This window comes from Dunckerocampus dactyliophorus, chromosome 17 (assembly GCF_027744805.1).
Source record: "Dunckerocampus dactyliophorus isolate RoL2022-P2 chromosome 17, RoL_Ddac_1.1, whole genome shotgun sequence".
In the NCBI taxonomy this organism is placed as follows: domain Eukaryota; kingdom Metazoa; phylum Chordata; class Actinopteri; order Syngnathiformes; family Syngnathidae; genus Dunckerocampus; species Dunckerocampus dactyliophorus.
In genome coordinates this window covers 12618511-12639955 of record NC_072835.1, presented here as the reverse complement: position 1 = coordinate 12639955, position 21445 = coordinate 12618511, and the positions used below count along the sequence as shown (strand labels likewise).

Sequence of the window (21445 nt, the reverse complement as noted above, 5' to 3'; positions counted from 1 at the left end):
ATTCCAGTGATATAAATATGTTGTAAGTTAATATAGGAACACATGCACACACACTTCATTTTTATTAGGTTTTATTGTTGTGATGGCAATTAATCCAATAATAAATATGCCATGCGTGCATTGCAGATATAAACATGTACTATCCTAAAGAGGCACAGTGCCATTAAAATGACAACTAAAAAGGAGAATATTAAGGCATCTTTCTATTGCTTCTTTGCTGGCTGTGTTTACTAGTGATGGGGCATGTGTCCGAATATAAAATCTATTTAAAAAAAAATAATACGCTGTCGGAGATTGGATCAAAAACCTGTTAAAAGCTTGACTATTATTTGGCGTTAAAAGCAACATGAAGGCAGCACTGTGGGCCAGCGCCTCTTTTCAACAAAACTATGAAATCAACTCAAGGCAAGGGTTCCAGGTGAGAGCTCACAGGGCCAGCTCGGCCATGGCTCGCTCCAGGGGGTCGCTGGTCCAGTAATCGTGGTCCCAGCCCAGGAACCAGCCAGTGAAAGTAGGAGGCTCAAAGCTTTGCTTGATCTTCACGATGGGGGTCCTGCGGTCTCTGTTGGCTGGGTCTGTCTCGATATAACGCACCGCTGAAAGAGAAGAGAATGTGTACAGTTTTTTAAAGTGAATTTAAAAAATTACATTTTTGTTAGCATTACGGCCTAGTGGTGAGCGAGCATGTTGGCCACAGTCAGGAGATCCGGAAGATCTGGGTTTGAATCTCCGTTTGAGCATCTCTGTGTGGCGTTTACATGTTCTCCCCATGCGTGAGTTTTCTCCGGGTACTCCGGTTTCCTCCCACATTCCAAAAATATGCATGCTAGGTTAATTGGAGACTCTAAAATTGTCCATAGGTATGAATGTGAATGGTTGTTTGTCGATATGAGAAAATGAATGGATGGATGTTAGCAGTACAACTAAATGGGAACATCCACCTCATATCTCATACCTTTCTACATAGCGTAAATACAAGTTAACAAATAAGCTACAATACTGTAATGTGCCAATTAGCTCCTTTTCAAGTGATGTCCCAACTGTGCTTACTTACTTAAGGCAAATGAGATGTATTTTCAGCAGGAAAAAAAACAACCTATTTTATAACCTTTTTTTTTTTTTTTTTTTTTACAAAAATCCACAGATATAAGGGTCTTATGAAAGTATTTACAAACAGTCTTTGTTCATCTATCAATGCCAGCTACGCATATTCCTAGGTGGAGAGGGGGTCCATCATTAACAGAGGATGTAGGCAAAAAAGCTAAAATAAAAATGCATTCAACCTGTCCAATAGGGCTGACTCACTGGGGGGGACACAATATCCATTCACGCTACCATGCAATGTCATTTCCAAATGTCATTTCTCAAATTTTACTTCACAAGTTGCGTCACAAACAAATGCTGCCATTGTACTCAAGGATAATGGCGGTTGGCCTGATGGCTGACACCACTTCCTCGCCAGCCAGCGAGATTTGGCCCTGCTGCCCTGGTTTCTACCCACCACCAAGGCTCACTGGCTGCCAATCATCAGTTCACGGGAGGCGTGATCACATTAATTGACTTTTCTTTCGACTTGTCTTCATAACTTGTATGAATGGACTGTGGAGTGAGTGAATGAGTGTGAGGAGGATTGCAATGCCTGGTTTTCTTCAATTTATTATTGTGTGAATGCGCAAATGCTATTTCTTTAAAATCCCGCGGCACAGTAGTTGGGCTTACCTGATGTCATGGCCTCTGTCTTCTCTTCCTCTTGGGCCTCGTTTCCGATCCAGACAAACACCTGCAAAAAGGTAACTGTCTTATTTACGGCACATATGAATGCTTTTCGAACAGCTCAGACGGATTGTTCTGGTTTCTCTACCTGCTCCCAGGTGTCCAGGATCATGACATCATCAGTGGCGAGGTCGTCTTGGGTCATCTCACCAGGTACCTCTTCAATCTGGAAGAAAAAATCTGTACATAGTCGCTCCGCCTGATAACTTGTTGGTGGTCAAAATGAAAACAAACCGCCTTGAGTTGCACTTCAAATTAAAGGCCTCGATTGGGGCGTATAAGTTCTGTCATTTTATCAATTTTCCCTAATCAGATGATGTAATCGTCAAAAAATGTTTTTCTTTGCTGGAAAAAATGCACTTACTAACTCCCAAATCAACAGCAGTCAGTTGCTATCAACGTATGTTCGTCTGTGGCTTTACGGTTGAAGTCATTAACACGAGTTTGCGCTCATTTTTATCCGACTGCCTCCGAATTCGGGCAACTCTTAATAATGTTTGGTGTTGACTGCTTTGTCAAGCGACCGTAGTCATTTCCGAGTTTGTCCGTGTAGTGTACTGTGGCCACAATATTAGGTACGCCTCAACCATAAGAGCTACAATGCATGATTTCCTATGATATCGTCACACGGAGGGGCGTCCATCTGCTACATGGGTTCATCATAATTTAGAAAGTTGTCCGTATGATGCAGTGCACCGTAATGTCATATCATGTTCATCTTTTTTCTCATTTTTATACAGCTTGTTGCATTAACTTACGATGAAGTTTCCAGTCTTGTTGGAGCAGGCGAAGAGCCTAGGTGGGTGAGCGTCCATCTTGTCCTTCAGCCTGGTAGACGTGCGGTACGCGGTCTTTCCTCCCAGAGCGTCCCAGAACTCCCCTGTACACACGACACATAAAATCCGTTATTCTTGTGCTTCATGTGTTGGTGTAGCTAATAATGTAGGCAACCTATTCAGGAGTATTTCCACTTTAAAACCAAAACAGTCCCATTACCGGTCTCCCCTCCCTCAGTCAGCTCAGAGGGCGTCACTCCCAGGATGTCACAGAGCTGCTGAGACCCCGTCTTCTCCGTGTCACTGGCACCCACTCCCACCCACAGGAAGGAAGCTCCAGGGGTCACCAGAATAAAAGCATCATTGGAGTTGAGGTTGGCTGCCACCGCATCAACCTAAACATCCAAAGATAATGCTTCTAGTCCACATAGAATCATGTATGACTGGTGTGTGGCGCACGGTGGCCTCATGGTTAGCATGTGATCCACACATGGGAAAAAAAATCATGGGAGACACCGCGCTGGTTTTGATGGCTTACCTCCACAGCTCTGGTGTGGCCCGCCGAGTTGGAGCGCACCTGGAAGAGGCGAGTCTCTGCAGGAGCGGACTGACCCCCTTCCCTGGATGTGCCACCCTTGTAGACCACCATAGGCTTGTCGCCGAACAGACTCATGAGATGGGCCGGCTCCTTACCCTGCACCACCCTCACCTGGTACGTACACAGCACCAGTACAGAACTCATTAGCATGCGCAAGAAGCCTCATGCTTTCATTTTGTGCAATGACGTCTCGTGTCCTGCTATGCCAAAATGTGGCCGCAAGAGGGAAGCATAGCGCTAACACTTGCTGGGCGACTGGTTGAATTATTTCGGACGCTAAAGTTGTGTCTCAAGTTGGACACTTCCGTACTTAGACCCGGATTTTGCACACAAAGTGGTGCGAGTGCAGTGAATTCACACTTAACCACCCTCAGTAGCCGCCATCTTGGCTACGTAGCAAAAGCGGAGGGAGTAGCTTGTAAATATAAGTACCAACAACAGTAATAGATTTGGGACAGTACTTCAATATCAAAATTTGCGCACTCAAGAACTAAGTACGCGGTTTTGAAGTGTACTGATTTAAGTAATCCATTTGAGACACAGCCTCAAAGTGATACATTGTTGTGATGTGATTAGTGAAACATTTTCAACACAAAGTGAACATTCTCTGCTTAGCAGCCAATCACAGTCCTCCACAGAACCTCAAGTTAGGCATGCAAGGTAGTCCAAAATGACATTCTTTCACATAGAATTCATGAATATGTGCTGTTTATGGACATCAAATAAAGATAACAATGGTACAAGCAGCAAACCTTTCATGCATTTTTCTTACACGTTCCTTTTTTGTGCACCAAAAATAGGTCTCAAATCTCAAGCCTCGGAAACATGTACGATTCATAATTAAGAGCTGACCAACATTAATGCTGAAGCCGTTTGATGAATCCTATTCAAAGAACATTGCACAAACACCAAAACTATACGGCTGTTTCCTTCCTTAAAGTATCCCAATGGTGAGTCATGATTACGAGGAAAAAAGTCCAAATTCTGAGATACAAACTGCGCATGTGCCATGTGACGAAGGCTCCGTTCACAGTTGGCATCTCATAATTAGGACGTTCTTATAATTATGACTTATCTGATAATTTAGACTTTTTATCTCATAATTATGGCTTACAATTGGGATTTTTTTCTTCTTTCAGTGGCGAAAACTGAATGTTGATGTTTTTTAAAGATTGATTTCTACCAAACAATCATGGAGGGTAATAATTAATGCATTATGATTAAAAATAAAATAAAATAAAAAAGAAAAATATTAGTAAAATTTAAAAAAACATACATTTATACTCCTGATCCAAATTTTAAGACCAGTTAATAAATTGCAATCATTTACATTTTGCCCTGTTGGATCTTAAGGATCAATACAAAAAGAAGAAATGGGAGTGAGACAAAAAAAAGTAAGTAATTTATTGCAAACAACAATTAAAGTAAAATAGGCTGATCATCAGCTGATCAAAAGTTTAAGAGCAAATCCTTTAAAAAAACAAAATCTTGGCAAAACGGTCATGATCTCTTGATGGCAAAGGCAAAAAAAAAGGCTTTCTCTGTTTGAATGCGGTCAGATTGTTGAGCTCCACAAGCAATTTTCTGGGCTTAACTTTTTATGAGAGACCTATCAAAGGTTAAACGTGAAAGTGGAGGGGATGGGGGGGGGGATGCATCTTGGAAAAATGTTTTGGAGTTTCACACACACAAAACTGTACATGCAGAGTCACGACACGAGTACACAGTGAGGTGAGAATGCACAACTCGCAGCAAATTCCCAAAGTTGTGTTGTACATTTAAACTACTGATGCCCTATTGACCGATATTGCATATAAAATTTGATATCGGTAAATACAGTTTTTTTCCTACCTATTATGATATCGCTGTGAGTGATGATGTGTTCCACATGGCAATGCGGAATTATTTAGATTTTAATTATGCAGTTTGCAATGAAAGCGCTGATTATGTTTAGGGTACAAGGTAGTAACAGCTACCCTTTAGTGCTTCTAATCTATTGTTTAGGCGTGACGTGCTGTTTATAATTTCACTGATTGTATTCGTCCAGAGTTTCATACGTCGCACTTTACTTTGTTCTTATATGGACGCTTGTATGTGCGGCTTTCCAAATTGTATCATTGCCAGCATTACTGAAGTGGTTTCTTAGTTGTGAATGAAGTGTTGGACAATATCAGATACTGGTAAGAAAGCCAATATCGAGCATCTCTCATTTCAACTTTTTAGAGTTCCTGTTAAAATAAGTATAATATAGGTAGGAGACGGATCTTTTTGTCACTCTTTGGCTGTTGGACAAAAAAGGAGGGAGTTAATTAGAGAGGGAGAATACCTGAGTGGTTATAGGAGCACCAACAACCTGAGGAGAAAGCAGCGGTGTGAAATATAGGAGGAATGACAAGGGATACGGTAGAGAGAAAGGATTCAAAGGTCAGGGAAGAAGACTAGAGTAGTTACATGGAAGCGGAACGAAGCACAGACTCTGGCAACATGAATGATTGAATGGGTTTAAAGATCATGATGAAATAAAAAAGCAGTTCATTAAAAGCTCTCTACCTGCACAGGACCGCCTCCGAGCTCTTCATCCAGCTGGGCGCTGAGGATAGCACAGGCCCCAATTTCATCTTGGCTGGAGTCCACGCCCTGCCTGGGAGGGAAAAAGACTTATCACCACATGAGACCTTCCTCCTGTAGCTACAGGGGTCTCCTCTTTCTTAATAATAATATTATTTTGACATAATTCCCTACATCATCATTCTCACCACATGTAGATGATGTGCCCCCGTCGTCCTCCGTGATGGTAGTTATACAGGATGATGTAACTGTCTCCTCCAAAGAACTCTCCATATGTAGACGGATCCACTGCCACCTTGTCAGACCCCTCAATACGCCAGATCTGTCAGGACAAAGACGAAAACATTCACTCAGCACGCCACTAGGTACGCCTGCACAATCTTATGACATCCAATACGAGAGCTGTATTAATATTCACTTTTTAGAGGTTTATTATTGTCGGTGGAGGCTGCAGTTGTGTTGCATCATCCAAATATGTCATGTATTTAAATATAGCAGCCAAAATAGTCAACATCCCACTTCTATATGACTACAACCATAATAAAGAAATTGTTATAAAACTGTCCAATCATTTTCTAACCTATCTTAAATAACTGTTATAACATATGCAGTAACTAAACACGATGACTAATTTAATATTAGACATTCTTTGCTTGCAATTTGTCCCAAACAGAATTTCTACACTGCAAAAAAAAGGAACCAAACGCCCCCCATAAGCCAGTATTTAACATTTATGTTTAATCTGCTTCTTTCACATTCCGCTTTATCAGTTTTCCTGTGGATTTATTTTTTTCTCAATTAAAATTAAACCTCACACCTGTGGAGGGAGCCCATCCGTTGTTCTTAACTGCTATTTTGGTCACATTTAAATACGAGAATTTTATAAAGGGGGGGCCCACCTGTTTCTCTCCACTGCCGTCGTCCACCATGCCGTGCTGGGCGGCCATGGCTGAGGAATCGTGCAGGGAGGCGGCGTCGAAGGGCACCTTCTCGATCTTGGCGATGCTGTTGGCAATGTAGGCTACGCCCAGGCCGACTGTCTGGTCTTTGTCCCTCCAGTTCTTAAAGAACTGCTTGAAGAGCGGCGTCTCGCCCATCTCGGGCAGGATTTGCACTTGTGTGTGTTTGGGGTAGCCCATCTTCTTTATGAATTCATCAGCGGCCCTGATGGCTGCCTTTCGCTCATCCATGTTGGCGTCTTGACCTTTAAAGTTGAGAGAGAAGACGGTTATGGTTAAAATATGCAAGGTTTTGTGGAATTAGATCAACATCACTTGAGAGGAGTGTAACACTATCCTCATATGCTTTACGACGTTGCAACTGGGAAGTTGCGTGTGTACTAACCTTTCCACACATAAATCTTTCCATCGGAACCATGATCAAGAATGAAACAGTCACCGGACTCCAGGGCAGTTTGGAGGAACGGGTTCTCTTCAGCCACTAGCGCGATGGTCATACCTCCACTGGCGTTGGACACCTGCCGCAGAAGGTGCCATAAAGACAAAAGGCTGTTTGTTACACATCCTTCATAAAGGTTTGCTGTTATGCCTCCTAATTTATATTTATACCCACAAGATCTCCATCAAGGCCAAACAATTCTAACCTAGTTTAGTGCCAGATTGCTCACCTTTGTAAGATACTCTATCTTTTGGGTAAATCTAGCATGTAGTTTTTGCAGAATCTGGCTAACTAACATACAAGGGAGCCGTGCACTGAGGCTATCTATCTGGTGTTACAATGGATCGCCGCATATTCAGCATTCGCATGTTCAAAAGTGAATTGTTTTCTCAGAAGAACGGCCGTTTTTTCCACAGAAAACACATCTCATTCCCCCTGAGTCGGTAATAATTCATGAATACATGATAATACAGGTCAAATGTAAAGCATGCATGTACCACTGTTTAAACAAAGCAAAAGTGAAACTTAGAACTTTAAATAATCCACCAAATAGTAGACAAACTGGAACACACACATCTATATCTTTTTGAAGCGGATCAATCCTAGCACTAGCCTGACAACCGGGCTCAAGGCTACGCCGTGACTCTGATTCCATGTGTTCACCAATCATCTTACACTCTCATTCATTTGTTGCAAGTGCCTATACTGTACATTTGATCTTTTAAAATGTGTTCAATAAGCGTGTGACGCACATTGAAGAGAGATGGGGGAGGGTTCTGGAGCTGAATCTAACATCTAATAATCATAACTGTCACTTTTATTGCAAATTTTGATCTGAAGGAGAAGGAGCATGACAATGTCAAGCTAGCAGGAGGGTTTGGAAGGGAAATACTTTTTTTTTTTTTTTATTACTCGCCATTCACTGGGGGCCTTGAACTGTATTTCTATAACGGCTACATTTCATCATTACTGTACTTTGCTTTGATGTGGACCCAAAAAGCAGTTCACCCCTGCTGTATGGTTTTATTTTGCAAAACAGGGTTTAATTTTGACCCAAAAAGTGTAAAAACCTGAAGGAAGGTGGATCTTCTTTTGCAAAACTGGAGTAGTCCCGATAGTGCATGACATGCACGATGCCACAAAGGGGCAATGTGTCTTTCTATCTCCCTTCCTTTCTCAATGACTATTTACAGAAGATGTTCTCATACTAGGAAAGTAATAATACATTTGATGGTGGATATCACTCTATTACTATGACATATTTGCAGCTACAACCTGGATCACACTGGTCTCACGACTCCCATCTATATGGGTAATTGCCAGTACCGTATATACAAATAAACTATTTGGCACAATGTTAAAAAAGGAACAAAATCAGCCCACTAGAAGCAATGATACCTTATAGAGTTTGGCCCTCTTCCTGTTGGAAGCATCGGCCTTGATGTCATCAGAGGCTCCGACAGGCAGATCTGGTTTTTCTCCTAAAACCTGAGAGCAAAAATGAGTCGATACATGTTTTCTGTTTCTGTGTTACATTTTATGGTTTGTGAGCAATCCCAGGTCACATCATTAAGTACACCTTCGTTATGTCAAGTTCTACATCACTGCACACCAAAGGAGAAAGTGCACGTGAGGTAACCGTGTCTTACCTCAATCATCTTCTCTCGCTCCATCCCCTCATCACAGACATAGACTCGAGCCCTCCCGCTGCGCTCGTTGTCACGGATACCCTTGGCGACCTGTGTAGCCTTCAGCTTCTCAAATCGGTTACTCTGGGAGCCGCACCACTGATAAATCTCCTGTGCGGCAGGAACAAGAGAAAGAATGAAGGTAAGCGCAACCTTTTCTGATAAGCTTCAGCATCTTGTCAGTAATAAAACAATGTTGCTGGGAGGGGGAAAAAAAAAGGGGGCTCAGTGTGACTCACATCTCCCAAGTCCACGATGAAGCAGTCTCCTTGGTTGAAGCTGTCCCAGCTGACCGGCACCTCCGTTGCACGGACAACACGACGACCTTTGACCTGGAGAACTCGCTGCACAACCACCTCATTGGTGACAACATGCTTGAACCCTGATGCCACGCCTCCTTTCTGGTGGGTAAGACATACGTTTCTTTATTGACATCATTTGCAGTTTGCTTCATGCCAGCAGTTTTATTTAACACCTACTGCTAACTACAGCCGTGTGTCAAAAATAGACATTTTTATGGGCGCATTAATGACTCGCGGTGTTGTGCTATTCGCTGGTGGCCCTTGAACGTAACCTCCACAAAAAGCAGGGATCCGGTGTACACCGTTGCAGCATCGGTATCAGACATGAAAAAGTGGTATCGGGGCATCCCTACCATCCCTAGTCACTATGATAGAAATCACACAAAAATGCAAATAAAAACAATACCTCATCCTGTGAACTGAAGTGTTTCCAACTGAAACCACAGCAAACGACAACTAAATATGTTTGACAGAAAAATACACAACATCTCACCATATACTTGATCCCAGACTTGAAGTATCCGAGAAAGGTTTTGGACTCATGCCCCTGGACTTCCCTATACTGGATGGGTTTTCCTCCCAGGAAGTCGTCCATCTGGACGGTAAAGATAGCCGCCGAGCCGCTCTCATCCTGGGTGCAAAAATCACCTGCACCAGCAGAAACAAACACACACTCCATGTTAAACCTGCTCAGTGGCGTCAAGCTGCACTACATCAGACAGATATGACGTCAAATGGTGTGAGGAACACCTTTTTTAACCACATGACAGAGCAAAACGGCAAACAGGGGTTTTTTTTGGGGCTATGGTCTTAAACTTTTGATCAGCTGATGAGCATCTTATTTCACTTTAATGGTTGTTTGCAATAAATTGCTTACTGAAAACATTTTTTTTGTCTCACTCCCATTTCTTCTTTTTGCATTTTGAAACTCTACTTAAAACTTCCTTAAGATCCAACAGTGTAAAATATAAATTCAGGAGAATATATAATCATGTTGTATACTATGTATTATATATAAACAATACACTATACTATTAACTCATTCAATACCAAAAACATATTTATAAGTTTTTATAATCCGGATTTATAGATCTGTTTTTTGCGCGGGAGGCCAAAAGAGGTGATGGCGCAACTCTCCGCTAATGCATTTCACTTCAGAGCAATTTTAAGTCATAAAAACAGCCACAAGATGGCAGAAGTGCACTTGATAAGAGCTCGGCAAAGGTCATGTGGACGGAAAAATCACGCATGACAGGAAGGGGGAAGTGAGAGACTGTGGAGGAGTGTAGTGTGCAGGAGGCTACACATTTTAGGGAAATGTTAACGCATGCACATGCGCACACGCGTGCACACACCTAGTTCAGTTCCAAATGTGAAAATTGTAAATAGTTCATGGTGTTATATTTGTAAATAAATTGTTATTTGGATGTAAAACAACCCCCTTTTTGTGTTGTTTTTTGTTGTTTTAGATATTTGAGCTGTCCCAAAAGCAACCAATATTTGTGTCAACGTGAAACTTACGCTTGAGATGTATCTTTTCACAAAAAAGCTGGTTTTCCCCCTTTTTTAGTCAGGAACTGATATTTTCCTGGAACTTAGCTATGTTCTACTGCTGATTACTAAAGAACGGAAAAAGATAAACAAATTTTTTTTGTTTCTGATGAAAGACGGGACCCTAATCTTTCTTTTAGTAGGTTTCATGTTTACTGTATATAGCCATAGAACACAATATTCTGTGTGCCTTGAAAGATCGGTAGTCTATAGTCTAATAGTCTACAATGGCTGATACTGAAGGGTTTGTGATGAAAGAACCACTCAACAATCTAAAATACTTTTGTTAAATCTGAGCCAATAAACTCCTTGTGATAACCTTAACTTGGAATATTTCATAATTTGATTGAATTTAAAATGATTCAATAAGCTCTGTTCTGTTTTTGTTTTTTTAAATAATGGCAGACACATGTCCATGGAAACAGGAAATGAAATACTTCACCGCTGGACTAAAATTGGTTCATAATCAGTGTGTGTCAGACTTCTTGTCGTATTAGTAGTGGCTGCAGCCAAAAGGAAGACTCATAATGTATGTTGGATGAAACCATTTTGTGGTTATGGCAGCTTTTTTTAAAGTCTTAAGGGGACATAATGTGAAAAAAAGCAGTCATGAAAATGAAATCATTATAAAACATACATAATTGGTCGTTATTTTCAATTCATTATATGATAACTACATTATATTCTAACTGATCACAGGATGGGGCCTCTACAACTGCTCATCCCCTAAAATCAGGGGTGTCCAAATTGCGGCCCGAGGGCCATTTACAGCCCGTGGCTATTATTTTTTTTTTTAGTGGTCCTCGGCACTTTCTAAAAATACAATTAAACAAGAAAACTAAGAAAAACAACATCAAAACTGGAAAAAACTGCAATAATTTTACAAGAGTACTGTATAGGCAATATATTAAGAGAGTAAAGTCATAACATTAAGAGGTAAAGATAGCATGAAACGTAAAAATTACAGGAAAAAAAGTCACAATGTGAGGAACATACTGAGCAAAGAAAAAGTTGCTATATTTAGAAAATTAAATCAATGGAAAAAGTTTCAGTATTATGATAATAAAGTCAAAATGTGATGAGAATAAAGCCATAACATTAGGAGGAAAAATGTAATGTAAGGAGAAGACGTTCATACAAATATAATATGCTTTGTCACTGACAAAAAGCTTTTCTCTTTAAATATAAAAAATGTCCGCATATATACATGGCTTGGTTTAAAAAATGTAAAAGCGGACAACGCATCTTTTGATTTTTCAGTATGCGGCCCTCGGTGGAAAAAGTTTGGACACCCCTGCCTTAAATAGACCAAATGTTTTGTGAGAGTGAACGTCCCCGTATAGACGTTCAGCATATCGGGCTCCATGTACATACCCAACCAAAAATGGAGGTCATACTGCAAGTTTCCTGAGCGTTGTTTGATGGTGTTGAGGATGATGTATGCATCTCCAGTGTAGAATCCTCCGTACAGGTTCTCAGGAACGGGCACCAGGTTGAAGTTCTCCACCCTCCACACCTGGAGGCCTGGCTTCTTTCCTGCCCGCTCAAACTCGGGGTGCTGTGCCATTTTACCTGGAAGTAGATTAGACACCTTTTTAAACTTGAGGTCTGTGCTCCCCTGCAGACTTCACAGCACACGTGTGAATCTGTGGACCAACACGACAGAGATAACACTCGCCACCCTGCTATTCTCCTGCTTTTATATGAGCCACTTGCTCTTGGCCAGCCACTCCCTTTAAGGCTGACCTGTTGTCATGGATAGAAACTACAGTTAGATATTAGTAGTGAGTCACACGTGCCCTGTGCTGAGGGTGTTTCCTATTGTGGAAGGACGTTCTGGATATTATGACTCAGACAGAGAAGCTTCAACACTACAGTACTGCATATGGAGTTGTAACATGCGCACCACATATGTATTTGTCTTTCAGCTTCTGCCATCAAGCAAGTCACTCGCATGATCTGTTTTGGTTTAGTTTTGTTGTTAGGGTGTACTCGCACGAGGTCTTACGAGCGATTCCACGTCCCCCCGGCCCCTACTCACACTGAGCATTCGTGCTTCGGCCCGTTTTGTCATACCATCACTTCTACACCGCTCTATTACTGCAATTTCTCCGATTTTTGTGGATTATTTCCAGTCATGTTCACATATAGCAAGTCTTTATGGTTTTTGTGTAAAGCATAAGTTGTCGTTAATTATTTGCGAGGGGAGCGACCACATTAATTTATCTCACACGCGGATGGCGTCGCGGGTGAGCAGGCGTGCTGTGGGTTGGACTTTTGGATGATTTCAAGTATTTTATCATACCTGTCAACATTTGGGTTTGAAAATAAGGGACATTTTCCAGGTAATTAGATTACCCACATATTCACAGATTTCTTTTTCCTGCTTTAAAGTGTAAATAAGTTGTTTTGGTAACTTAAATAAAAAAATGGTATCTTCTATCTGCAGGGTAAAAGGAGTGCTGCAGCTGTGAATCCAGACCAGGGCACTGTCTCAGTCAACATTTTCCAGCAGGAAGATGCTTTGACAAGACATGATGTGCATGTTTTGTTCAGTACAATGTATGCATGTAATTATTTCTTAATATGTAAAATAGAATGTAATAACTAGAGAGGCATATTATAAGGTTTAGATTACAAATATAGATATATTTTAGGGCTTTTTATGGGTGTGTCCATTAGTCACGTTTATCTACTGTATTTACTAAGCTTATTTTCACACATCAACACACACACTCACACCCACTCCAACCTTACCATATCAGAAATCATATAAAGTCTCATGGCGCCAGTGGAGTGAAGGGTTTCAAGTAGATGGCCTCTCAGTGGCATGTGACGTTATGGGGCATGAGCTTTGTTTAATGATGGTTACGACTGCAACAAATTGTGTAAATGGAAAGAAGAGCGAGGACATTGCCTGCTCTGCAAAGAGCAAGAGGGGATACCTGAGGCAGCATTGCAATGCTTAAAAAAACACATTACAGATGCTCAGCTCCGACAAAAGAAGTACAATGTTTGAATTGTAGAAGGCAAATAAGTACACTACAAAAATCTAAGTAAGATAAACTATCTGGGCCGCACGGTAGCCGAGTGGTTAGCATGTCGGCCACACAGTCCGGAGATCTGGACGATCTGGGTTAGAATCTTCGTTGGACATCTCTGTGTGGAGTTTGCATGCTCTGCCCATGCGTGGGTTCTATCCGGGTGCTCCGGTGTGCTCCCATATTCCAAAAACATGCATGTTAGGTTAACTGGAGACTCTAAATTGTCCATAGGTTGTCCATGAATGGTTGTTTGTCTATATGTGTGCTGGCGACCCGTCCGGGGTGTACCCCGCCTCTCGGCCGAAGTCCAGCATATCCGCGACCCTAATGTGGATAAGCGGCACAGAAAATGGATGGACGGAAGTTCAAAAGTGATCATTTCTGTGACCAGGTGCTTTCTGTTGGACCACAAATACAATTCTACTAGTTCAGTTGGGAGATCATATCGCTTATCTTAAGAAACATATCTTAGATTTGAGTGTACACATTACTTCAAATAAGCAAACTAGTCTAACATGACTTCACATATTTGACTTTTTGTAGTGTAGAGAGGCTTCAGAAAATTAGAACGTTGGAGATAAACAACAAAAGCTATTTCCTTCGTGGCTTGAGCTCCACCCTTCCTCCAGAAACACAAAAAACAGGCTCTTTCATTTTTGTATAAACCAAAAAACAACCTCATTGGGCAAAAAGGCACATTTCTCTTGTTGAATGGTCATCATAAGTGATAAATCATACAGTATGGTCAAAGTCATTGAACCAAATCATGTCTATATTTTCTACCTCAAGGCCTGTCTGTTTTCACTAAAACATGAACAGGAATATTTAACAACCTCTGGCTGGAACAACAATTATTTCTTACATCACAAGATAAAGTATAAACAATAAAGTGGTCACAGCAGACGGTCACAACTTGACTCCCTCACTAGTACAGTAAACACCGCAGAGTGTAAACAAGTCCTCTGAATTGAAGCAGTGTTGGCAAATTAGATTTAGAAAGAGCTTCTACGCCCTCTCCTACCCACTTTCAGAAACATGCTTCACTGAGCTCATTTATTTAGCTAATGCTGTCATTAGAAGAGCTCAGCCGCTCAGTGCTCGTCAACTATTTTGGGGACTTAATGTTCCCAACCTTTCATAAACTGAGGGTCCTAAATGTGGTACTTCACAGGCATGCATGCATGCATGCATACTGGACTGTGTGCATGAGTCACCATTTGCACTAGAGCAAGAATCTGCCGTTCTTCGAGATTGCCGTCTGACCACAAGCATGGCAGGCATCTCTTGCTGACTCTAGAGGCAGAGGGGAGGCAGTCGTGCACCCAGGCCAAAAACATGTCGGGTTCCTTTTTCCACTATTTCGGCTCTCCCCTTACGTAACAGCCGAGACTCACTGCACAGCATTTTGGAATCGTGGAATGTTCAAACATGGAAAAGAAGTTAGCAGCCTAGTCTTTTTACACTCGATTTTAAGTTCCTCACATTGGTGACAAGACGTTTCTATTTGATTTGCCATCATTGTATATTGTGTACGACCTTTGGTGGTCCTTTGACGGAGTTTAAGTGGAAGTAGAAACTTATACCAAAATTAACATCCAAGTCACTCAAACTGTACCATGACACAGGCTTATTGGGAGTCTGAAGTCTCACTAATGAGACCACTACACTGCTTGGTTAACACTGCTGATTTCGTGGGAACAGATCCTTTCACACGTTCAAGCACACCATCTTTATCCTTGATGACGATCGCGACAGTCGAACAGGTTAAACCAAGCATGTGACCAATGCTGGTCGGTATTAGTCCACTTTACGTTCACTTCACTTTCCTTTTCTTTGATGCATGCTTGGGAGGTTAAAGTTTAAAAGTTAATGAAAAATATCAAATGTGACGTTGCCCTTCCTTTGTGTAGCAACACGCACTTACTGTCATTTCCGATGTACAAGCCTGCGGCTTATACGGTGATGTGGCGAAATTTATGGCTAAAACTACATTTCCCATGATGCTCACAATGCAGATTCAGGAAGTAGTGGAGTGAAGTGGATGCTAATATCATAGTTTGAAGTCTAATCAAGTGATTGCTGACACATCTTAAGTAAGTTTTATCAAGTGTAGAATCACCACAGCTTCTGATTGGACTGCTCGGAACGGGTTCCAAAAAGGCTGGACTGCTGCGCGATGAAGAGTTGTGATGAGAGGTGTATTGAAGAGACTGACAAAGTGTGTGACGAAGTAATTATGAGGCTGTTCAATTATGATGCTGAAGAAGACAACTTTAGTGGTTTTAGTTCCCAGGAGGAGGAGGAGGATGGCAATGAATGACTTTCCTGGTGGCTATTGTTACACGCACTGTTCAGCACTGTTTGGAAAATAGCATTATTTAATGAAAAGTTTAAAAAACTTTAAAAAATCATTTAGTGTAACATTTTTCTGTGTACTTTTTATCCCATGTTATGAGGATCTGGTATCCATGCGATCTACCGTAGTAAATACAGAGCCAGTATTGCTGATATCATTACTTTGGACTTGAAATGTTTGAAGATTATTGGGTGATTGCCTTTAACTGAACAATGTATAAATAAGACAAAGTAACAATATCAACAAAATAATATAACTATTCCCTTTTATTGTATACAATTGTTTAAGCAAAATAAAGCCAATAGTGCCAACTAACTAAACAAAAGCAAAAACTACTATTGGCTCTCATTCAAATCCTTTGGATTTTTGCCCCCAAAGCCCTCCTGTGTCTGACTTACTCCCTGGGGTGATTTTTTTCTTTTCAAACAATATAACAATACAGTATATAAATACAACAATATCAAGAATGGAACAATATGAACAACACAGCAACATAACACAAATAAAAATACCAATCTCATCACACGAATGATACCCTTGGTATCGATACCCGCCACCAATTGCCCAAAGTCAGCTGGGTTAGCCTCTAGCTTCCAGGACATGATAAGCAATATAAAAAAAATATGTTGTCCATGGTTGACCAGCAAATTGTAGGAATCTGTGCTTGCCGCACCCTTCAAGCTGCTGCTTCCTGAACATATGAGGAACAACTCTAAACTGCCACAGTCAAAGGATACGCTGACAATACTTTCATGTTCCAAACAAATAGCAAGCTATAAATCAGCAACTTCTCCTGCATGAGAGGCTCTACGTCCACTCACTAAATAGCCGGCACACCCAACAATCTGATAACCGCTTGCATGCAGACATCGAAGCAGAACCAGAGGATGCTTGTCAACAAGGAGTAGAACGTTTGGCAGAGAAGTTTACTCTAACATGAAACCCTCAGGATGACGTCAGGCATAGAAAGACAACAACGATCCAAACAAAACAAAAAGGTTCGGAAAGAACAATGGAAAGACATACAGTAGATAGACACAGGACTGATATGTATTTTTTTTTTTATGACACTAGCAAGACGGAACTGCCTCTTAGTGCTTTTTGTCCAGTCCACACTGGTGTATGTATGTTTGGTGGTGTTCGCAGAGGTCGTAGGTGAGAATTGGCAGCAGCATTTCCGCCAGTCTACACTTTGGTTACCTTGGAAGTCTCTATATATATCTAATCCATTATTATAATGAGAATTCATTCACGTTCATACAGGAGGCAAGGTGGGTGAAATGGCACACAAGCTGACTGGGATGGAGGAAGCAGGGATCAAACCACCAACCTTCAGGTTTCTGGATGACCTGCTCTACCTCCTGAGCCACCCGATTTAGGTGGGGTTTGAGAAGAGTGATACGTGCGTTCACGTCCAATAAGACCAGAAAAGGTCACTCGATTTTTCACTAGTCGCAAAACAGAATCTCGAGAATCTATAGCGACAAAGTTGCTAAGTTGGCAACACTGATCCCTCCTGCTACATTGTCTTACTCTCTGTCTGACCAGGTGCATATGAAGCAGAGTTACGATGCCATCTACTGTACGGAGTTGAACCGACAAGCTACATTCAGACGGTCCCATTATAATGTGTTTATTAGCGAAGGCGAGCAAGTGTTTGGTTTTTTGGGCTTTTTTGGAACATTACACAAATGACTAAGTAGCTGTGACTGCCTTTGACTGCAATCATTGTCCCTGATGGAGGAATGTGCTCTGCCATCGCCGACACCAAAGCTGTTTTTCTGCCAGCGTAAGACACACCAGTACTCTGTGAATCCTAATAAAGCAGGCCTGAGGAACTGAGGAACAAAAGGAACAAAAATGTTTTCAAAATGTGTCAAACTATGAAAACCTGTACAAAAATTCAAGCTGGAAAATTAAAGACTAAAAATGCAATGTTTTGCACCTTTTGCATGTTGGCGCATAGGTATCCCAAAATCACATGATTATTTGTCAAGGCATCAGGGAGACGACTGCCATCCCAAACCTCTGCGGAGCTACAAGTCTCTGCCCCATCCCCCTTTTCTTTGGCTCTAAACTCAATTATCTGATCCCCTCCCCCATCCAGAGCTCACCATGGCCCCTCCTTTTAGGACCACTCCGCTGCAGGCCTCCGAACTGGTAGAGCACAAACATCGCCTCATATGACACAAAGCAGCCAGGGTATTGAAACTCTTGTGATATGTCAGCTGGTGTCCCAGTTGAATCAAACAAGCGCATTACAGTTTCATCTGTGAAATGCACATTCAGGGTTGCCAACTGCAGGCTTGTATTGGGTTTTTCACAAATACAAGGAAGGCCAGATGACTCATGTTCTCCATCCCACACAGGCTATTTCCAAAACATCTGACCAATGGACCTTACTTTGTGCACTGGGACACCTTCATGCTGGAACCTCCGCCCTTTCCCAAACTGTCTAAAATCTCTTACTAAGAAGAAGAATTACATTTTAGGGTCTAGCTCAACCCCTGATTGATTCATTCATTGATTAAGTGTTATGGAGGACAGGACTTTGGTAAGCTGGGTAGATTTGGCTTGGATCATTTGCAGCAGTGCAATGCAGTACACCAGTTGGGACCAAAGTGTGGCCCTTTTTATTGGCTCATGCCTTACTTATAAAATAATAACATTATCAAGGGGGCCACACTGACAAGAAAACGTTACCAGAAAATAGTTGTTTACTATGTTAGAAAAATAATAAAGCATTGAATTGGATGTTCAACAAGGATTAAAAAAAAAAAGAAAAAAATTTGCCAGGATTTTTTTTAATTGTAGAAAAAAAATCATTGCAAAAATATATTGGCCTATAAAATATTTATATCACATTTAAATAATCAGCAGATGTATTCATTATTACTTAACATTTAAGATGAAAAAAATAGTAGAGAAAAATGTATCGGTCTCTATTTCTTTTAATTAATTGAGAGATTCATTCATTCATACTGAATGAATGAATGAAGGATATTCAACAATGATTTCAATAAAATTGCCAGTTAAACAACTTCAAAAAATAGCACTCCGTCATCTACAATTATCATTTGCTTGACTATTAAAAAAATACCGGCAGCCAAGAATTATTTTTGGGGTTTTTTCAGATTGTGGATTACAAAACTTTTTTAAAGTAATCCGTCGTCTGGTATTATGTTATGTTGGATGGTTTGGGTGTGGAGGATACCCCTGTGGCCAAACAGGGCTCCAATTATGTCAAAAACGGGCAAGTGTACATTTTTTTACTTCCTCTTTTATTAGTATTGGCCATTTATTAGCCATTATGTACTGAGCAGCCATGAGAGAGAAGTTTCATGCTTAATTGTTTTGCTTAATTACAACATGCATGACCGTGGTTTGAACGCTGAGTTTTTATACGACTTCAGAGGCACTGGAACTCTGAATTGGGGGGCATTTGACTAAAGACTGTATCAAAAGACAAAATGTATCAAAAAGTGAATAAGAATAATAATGAAGGGACAATCCTTATCTTTTTATGTCTGAAAATGTGGCCCTCGTGACAATTGAGTTGAATAGCACTGGCATACAGCATGCATGCAGTTGTCTGAGGTTTCTGTGTCTCTGCGGGGGGGGGGGGGGGCGGATTAGCATAAATGGGATAGGGATTTGTCGCAACACATTGTGATTGGATGCTAACTGTCTATCTATATCTCCTCCTCACACATGCAGTGGCGACTAAACACTACCATGGTTGATGATACATACTCATACATTTTCCACTAACTTCCTCTGTCTCACTCATTATTTGCTTAGACGTTTCTATGGCAACAGCAGATGTCTCTATTGTGGATGTCATGCCTTTTCTTATTAGTTCAACTGTTGAATTGTTCTGGAATTGCATTTTTAATCATGTCAACGTGTATTGTCGTTTATCTAAAAAAAAAGACACACATAGCATGCATTCTGCATGCAGGGTTTATGTCCTTATATGGCAGCGGCTGTACTACAGTAAGAAAGGCTGCTACTACACCAATTGCCACTAGTTTATAAAGTATAGGCCACCATGCAGAGATAAAGCCCCGTTCATGCTGCACGGATGTGCGTGGAAATACCGGTTCGTGTCGTTAATCAAATTACACTAATCTGGCCCGCACTTTGTGTAGCATAATAAAATTGGGCGTACCTGACAGAGCCCGAAGGTTGTGCTATGAAACAAACGAAGACGTGGGCGAGACGAGGTGAACGCTTCAAGCTGCAACGGGGGGAGGAAGGCGTCGAGTCGGCGTGGCAGCTGAGCTCAGAGCCGCTGTTTTAAAGAGCCTGTCCCGGGACACTCCCCGTTATGACACACCCATGTCTGCTTTTCCCTGCCCGGCCTGCTGCATCGCCCGCAATGGGTGGAGGTCACGTATTTCAAGTGAACATCCCCCTCTTTTTGAAGCCTGGGAGTCATTTAATCGCCTTATCGATACAGTGTTTTTTGGAAATGGACTCAATAGATGCCTAAAAGTCGTATTGTTTTATGTTATTATATCACGCTTTTTTTCCAATTCTACTTCTGGTGTTCAATAAAGCCTTCCGGTTGCACAATACTGCCATCCACTGGTTGGGGTGTGACACTACAACAACCTTTCCAAATACAATACACGCCAGTTTAAACATTTGTAACGAACAGAGGGCATGCATTTTGTGGTATCCGTGAACAATAAACCTTTCCTTCATTTAGAGTTAGAAATTAGTTCATTTATCTTAAAATGCACACAAAAAAACACACGTGCCACTCTAATTGACGTACATTAGAATTAGTACATTAGTACAAAAATGACGTACATTTTTTTGAGTGACACTTTTAAATTGAATTGTGTGAAAACGTAATTATAATATTTTCATATTTGGAAAGATTGTGTAATCATAAGTGCAACCAAAAATAACACATGGCACACATGGCTATGTGGAATGTAATCGCACCACACGGACGATGCTAGTATCAAAATACTGTAGATGCGTACACACTAAAAATACTTGCAAAACGTTTATATTTGATGCAAATGTATAACCCACGAGGCATGTTGCACACTTTACCCAGCATGTCTTGAGGGTTTTAGATGACAAAAATAGAATTGTTTTTGCATCTTTGTTCCACGTGAAGGAACCATTGATCCCTCCTGCTTGTAACCCAATACAAAGTCACGACTTGAACGCATCTGCTCGTCTTCAGTGTTGCTGTGTGAACTGAACAAACAGACTTAGCTTGAGGGCGAGGTGGGCTGGACCAAAATGGCGGAAGAACCTTGTGATACCCCTCAGTCCACAACTGATCGTATGATTCTTTTAGTCCGTAGCTGGCTTTGAACCCGTGTTGTTCCAGTCCAAAAGCAAATAAATGACAAGGTAAGTCACCCA

General features: G+C 41.2%; 1 protein-coding gene across 2 annotated transcripts; it reads right to left on the bottom strand.

Annotated features, from left to right (window-relative positions):
- Positions 1 to 54: 54 nt before the first annotated feature.
- gsna (gelsolin a) lies at positions 55 to 20411 on the bottom strand. 2 transcript variants are annotated; one of them, XM_054756779.1, is made up of 17 exons: positions 20226 to 20411; positions 12029 to 12226; positions 9597 to 9751; positions 9041 to 9202; positions 8763 to 8912; positions 8512 to 8601; positions 7060 to 7192; positions 6615 to 6919; positions 5904 to 6037; positions 5698 to 5788; positions 5474 to 5500; positions 3088 to 3258; positions 2770 to 2944; positions 2532 to 2653; positions 1862 to 1939; positions 1720 to 1780; positions 55 to 596 (listed from the first exon to the last, which is right to left on the bottom strand). In XM_054756779.1, the coding sequence occupies exons 2-17, from the start codon at positions 12219 to 12221 to the stop codon at positions 427 to 429; spliced, it is 2217 nt and encodes a 738-aa protein (XP_054612754.1). In that variant the 5' UTR covers positions 12222 to 12226; positions 20226 to 20411; the 3' UTR covers positions 55 to 426. The 2 variants fall into 2 exon arrangements, with proteins under 2 accessions (XP_054612754.1, XP_054612756.1); XM_054756781.1 differs by lacking the exon at positions 5474 to 5500 and having other exon boundaries at positions 20226 to 20404.
- Between the last annotated feature and the right edge of the window lie 1034 nt (positions 20412 to 21445).